This window comes from Galeopterus variegatus, unplaced genomic scaffold (genome assembly GCF_000696425.1).
Source record: "Galeopterus variegatus unplaced genomic scaffold, G_variegatus-3.0.2 Scaffold3304, whole genome shotgun sequence".
NCBI classification, from domain to species: Eukaryota; Metazoa; Chordata; class Mammalia; order Dermoptera; family Cynocephalidae; genus Galeopterus; species Galeopterus variegatus.
The window spans coordinates 162,773-167,907 of NW_007729415.1; the positions used below are offsets into that span (position 1 = coordinate 162,773).

A 5,135-nucleotide genomic window follows, 5' to 3' on the forward strand; every position below is an offset into this window, starting at 1 on the left:
CCCCCCCCACTGCCCCAGCCTACAGCTGCTCCCAGGCCCAACACTCCGCCTGCCCCTCCTGTGCCCTTCCTACAGATACATACGCTTAGGCACCCTCTCACCTGGATGAGGATCTTGCCAAGGCAGACGAACGGGGTGCTGACCTCTGCCATCAACATGCAGCCCAGAAAGAAATCCCCTTTGCCCTGTCGCCACACCTGAGAGCAGAGGAGAAGGGTAAGGGGCTGGGCCTTGAATTCTTGGGCGGCCCCAGCCCTTGCTCTCTCTCCCCTCCGTTGCTCTTGAAAATGCTGAACTCTGGCAGTCTGAACACGTGTGTGCAGTAGCAAAGCTGGTGCATAACCTCACTGTGCCCCTCCAACAGTCCTGCAGGTAAGGTTGGATACCTGACATTACAGATGAGGAAACTGAGGCTCAGAAACATGCAACAGCTCCAAAGCACCGTAGCTGGACACAGTCTAGACCCTCGTGCCTCTTGGGACTGGAGCTGGGCTAGGGCTCAATAACCACCTCCCCATCAATGGCTTTCCCGGTGCCACTTTGGGCCTGCCCTGCTGCTGGTACCCAGACCCAGGGCCTCTCAGGCTCCTGCAGTGCTGGCATGAGCAGGACAAGGAGGACCAGGCTCTGAGCCTCTGGCCTGCCTGGCCCTTGGAGAACTCACCACCGAGAGCGGGAAACACACCAGCACCATGACAGCATGGTGGAGCACCATGAGGAACTCCTTGTGCAGGTAGCCGCGCGCCACGGCCCACGTGCTGCCCTGGGTTCTGGCGGCCCCATCATCCCCTCCGTGCCCTTTGACCTGGTGCTTGTGCCAGTGACAGAGGAACATGGCGTAAATGTCATAGATGAAGTAGGGCACTGCAAACTGCGTGTAGGCAGAGGAGAGCCAGTGTCTGTCAGGTAGAGAAAGAGGGGACCAGGGGGAGAGAGACTGTGAGCATGAGTCAGATCTCAAGGGATCTTCACAGCAACCCTGAGAGGAAAGTGGAGTCTTGAGTTACTGGTGATGGAACCCAAGGTTAGAGGGTGAGAAACTTGCCCAAGGTCACATTGTCACGAAGTCAGTAAGTGGCAGTGCTGGATGGACCTCAGAACCCACCCACGTTTCCCTCTCTTTCTCTGCAATATGGTAAGAGCAAAAGGAAAAGGGATCACAGACATCTGCAGACCAAAGGGCAGAGATGGAGTGTGAAACCAACTCAGGCGAGGTACGGAGACCACTGAGGTGAGGACAAATAGCAGAGAAGGGGCGACAGCAAGGGGGAGAGACCACATCGGCAACCAGTGCCTACTCACAACATGCAGGTGCTGTTCTAACATTCTAGAGCTTTTGCATGCATAAACTTATCTCCCCCTCATCAAAACCCAATCAAAAGTAGGTATGGTGATCATCCTCACTGTACAGATGAGGAAACTGAGTCACAGAGAGGCTAGGTAATCTGGCCAAGGAATAGACATGGGAAATCTGGCTCCACAGCTCTCGTGGTCAACCCACTGCTCCTAGAAGACTCAAGAGTTTCAGAGACAGGCCCCACTGGTGACTTAAAGGTGCTGACATTGCCTTCTGTTCTGCCCAAATGTGACCCAATCTCGTTTGTTTGTTTTCAGGTACAGCCAAGCATTAAGGAGAAAACGCCGAGTAAAAGGAGCCAAGAGCAGAGAAAATTCTACGTACATTGAGAGTAAACAAAACTGAGAAGTTCATGAATATGCAACACTGCGTGTTTCTTCCCGACTCAGTACATTGGCCCTTTCTCTTAAATCCTGGGGTCCCGAGACAGGTCTGAGGTGGGGTGGGAGGCTGGAAAGGCAGATCCAGGCTGGGCAAGCTCAGACGGGTGGAGTGATGAGAGCAAAGCCAGACAGAAACCACAGGCAAAAAAAAGCTAAACTCAGATATGAGGAGGTGCTACGGGAGACATGGAGAAGCTGGGGGTGAGGCCGCTAAGGACCAGGGGCGGTGGAAGCAGGAGGCAACTCTGGGGCAGGCTGGCTGACAAAGGGAGAGGCGGCCCACTCTCAGGCAGGGAGGACTTCAGGGAAGAGTGAACCTGAGCCCACGGTGCAGTGGTGCTGGAACTGTGACTGGGAGGCAGGTAGAGGGGAGAGGGATACAGGGAGAGAATGGAAACGGATCCAGCCGGCCTGCGAGACATTATAGTGAGGGCGGCCCAGAGAGCGGCCTGGCAGACACAGTGGGAGACAGGGCCACTAGGCCATCGGGGAGGACAGGGAGCCACCCTGGGGAGCGGTGTGAGGTGTTAAGTCACCTCCCCACCCTCTCAACAATTAGGTGCTCAGAGTAGGAACAGCTGTTGCCCCTGGATTATCCCTGATCCTTCCCACCTACCTGAGGATTAAAGGGGAAGGAGGGACAAGAGCAGAACTGGAGGGCGGGGAGGCCTTTGGCAAGAGCCAAAAGGTGACCTCTGTGCAGGAGGCTGATGAGGAGGGAACGCCTGGGAGCCCAGGCTCAGGCCGACCCAGCAGTGGGAAGGGGAGGGGGAAGGCAGGAGGAAGCCAAGCCCCCGGGCAGGGTCTGGAGAAAGAGTTAAGCATCTGCTGCGTATGAGCCAAGAGCTGTCCTAGGCCAGTGCCACACCAACTCAGCTTCTCCTCCCAGCAGCCCTTCCAGGAAGGGAAACCCATCAACGAGTAAAGAGGAGGCAGAGAAAAGGGGCCCCTCTGCGTCAGGGTCATCAGACGATATGCCCTGGGGCTCAGTGACCACCAGAGAAGGGGAGCAGAACCAGAGGCTAAAAGCCTGGCCTGGTCATCAGCAGCAGCCCGCACACAACTCAAGGTGCCTGTGGGGCACCTGAACTGGCCGTCAGCACCACGGACAGGGCTCGTTTCTCCTCCTACCCCAGCTCTGGCCTGGTCTTTTCTGGCAAGCACCAGGCACTGCGGCAGCTGCCAGTGCCAAATTTTGGCCTCTTCACCCTCCCTCCCTTCCCCCACTGCCTAACCGCTAGTGGCCTTGTGGGTGCCATCTCTGTCCTTGCTTCTCCCTAGTGCATGAGGCTGGGGATGGATGCCTGGATTCTGGGAGAATGGAGAGGTGAGTCTGGCATGAAGATGGGGGCACGCCAGTTGGGTCTGAGGGGTCTAAGGGTAGAAGGATGTAGAGAGGAAACAACACTTGGAACGCACTGCAAGAGGCCAGGGAGCCAACTAGGAACTGCTTCCAGGACTCTCTTTGATCCCCACTCCATTTCCCCTTGGTTCTGACCTTTAAGGATAGGATGGGACAAATTTGTCCCTGGTATTGAGTTGCAGCTACTGCAGTTCACTTGCTCAGGCCCAAGGTAGGAGCTTGGGGCCCACTAGAGCTCTCTCGAAGATATGGGGTGTTCTGGGGTCACACATATTCACAGCCTGCTGGAGCCTGCAGAGGCACTTACTGGTTGCATGGCACTTACTGATCGTCAATGATGTGCTTGCAGGAGGTGGAAACGATGTAGCCTGCCGTGGAGGCCATGATGGCTTGGACAGAGGACACTAGCCTAGGGAGAAAGAGGGAGCAGTGGTAGAAGAGAAAGACGCATGCCTCGACTTCTCCCCTTTGCTAGTCTAGTGACTGTGTTTCGATTCAGACACTACTCAGGGCTGTCTTTGCCCACTTCTCCTGGGCTGGGCTTGTCCAGATTCACCCGCTGGCACTGCTCACAGCTCCTGGACTCGCTCAGCTGCTCCTCAGCTCACCCCATTCCTTGCTGCCTTCCTCCTCTCTCAGTCTGTTGATACTGAGTTGCCTTCCCTCAGGAGACACCAGGGAGGTCACCCTGAGGTGAGACAATGCTGAGAATGTGTTGCTGATAACAAGGCCTCTTCCTGGGAAGGGAGGGGGCGGCACGAGGGGGGCCGGGGGAGCCCTGCGCCTGGTCTTGCACCACTTGGCTGCCCAGTCACTATGCCGGTCATCACTCCGGCTCCTCAGTGAACCCTAATACACCTTGGCCACTTGTCTACTCTTTCTTTGATGGCCACCATGCTCCCATCGCCAACTCTGGCCCTACTCCAGGTTGTGCAGAGTTCTACCAGTCACTGCTCTGTCCCTGGTCCCCACAAACAATGCCCTGAACATATGGCTCTCCTCCCCTTGCCTTGTTCCCTAATATCCTATAGGAATGTGTTAGTCACATGCTGGTCCTATTCTGCAGGGTGGGAGGGTGACTGGGAGAAGGAAAGAGAAGCAGTCTGAGTACTAGTAGACCAGATGGCTGGGTTTGGACGAGGTCTCCTGGGACAGTGAGTTGAGGCAGTGAGGAGGGAAGGAACCTGGAGGAAAAGCCCCCCTCCCCGACCACTGCAGGGGCGCCCAGTCCCCACTAGGCCAAAGGTCCAGGCAATGCTGGGATCCCTTCCTTCCCCAGAAAGCCTGAGAGGGGGAGAGGGGCTGGGGGGAGGGCTGCGGTTTACCTGGCTGAGACAATGACCGCGTCGGCCTCCTCCCAGCGCAGCTGGGGCAGCCGCTGGAGCGTGTTCTTGGAGAGGAGGAAGAGTCCGGGGAACACCACCCCCCCAGCCACCATTGGGGTCAGCATGGTGGCTCAGGACTCGGGCAGGGAGACCAGCGGGCCGTGAAGGGACAGGGAGGCCGAGCCGAAGGGAGTTAGAGGTGAGAAGGGACTCCAAGCCAGGGGAGGAGAGAGGAAAAGGGAGAAGGGGCACAAAGGGGACAGGGCGGGGATGGGATGGGGGCAAGGGAGGCAGACCAGGGGAAGGGAGGAAGGGAGGAGGAGGAGCTGGGGAAGCAGGAGAGAGGGCCAGCTGGGTAGAGACCGGGGCGAGGGAGGCTGGGAGAAAGGGAGCAGGAGAAAGCCAGTGAGCGGGCAAGGGACAGAGACGAGGAGGGGAGGACTTGGTGAGAGGACAGGGAGGGAGAGGGTACTGAGGAGGAGGAGGATGCGGGTGGGGGAGGGGAGGGAGCGACTAGGCAGGTGGGGAGGGGCGGCTTACGTGGAGAGCCTGGGAGGGCCTGGGAAGGCGGGGTGGGGGGTGGGGGTGGGACCGTGGTGCCAGCCCTGAGAAGAGGGAGGGCGACAGAGGAGCGGCTGGGGAAGCGGTCAGCGGTCAGCACTGCTCTCCCCCCCCCACCGCCCCCTCCCCACGCCCCCCCCGGCCCC

General features: G+C 58.2%; 1 protein-coding gene across 2 annotated transcripts in view; it reads right to left on the minus strand.

Annotated features, from left to right (window-relative positions):
* Positions 1-4,693, minus strand: part of FAM57B (family with sequence similarity 57, member B) — a 6,266-nt gene extending 1,573 nt beyond the window's left edge. Inside the window, exons 1-4 of one of the 2 annotated variants that reach the window (XM_008584583.1) lie at positions 4,429-4,693; positions 3,429-3,512; positions 686-899; positions 102-197 (exon numbers count right to left, since the gene is read on the minus strand). In XM_008584583.1, the coding sequence (XP_008582805.1) occupies positions 102-197; positions 686-899; positions 3,429-3,512; positions 4,429-4,553 (519 nt within the window). In that variant the 5' untranslated portion in view covers positions 4,554-4,693. Of the gene's footprint in view, positions 1-101; positions 198-664; positions 900-3,428; positions 3,513-4,428 lie in introns of both variants that reach the window. The other variant, XM_008584582.1, reaches the window with a different exon arrangement.
* Positions 4,694-5,135: the final 442 nt, after the last annotated feature.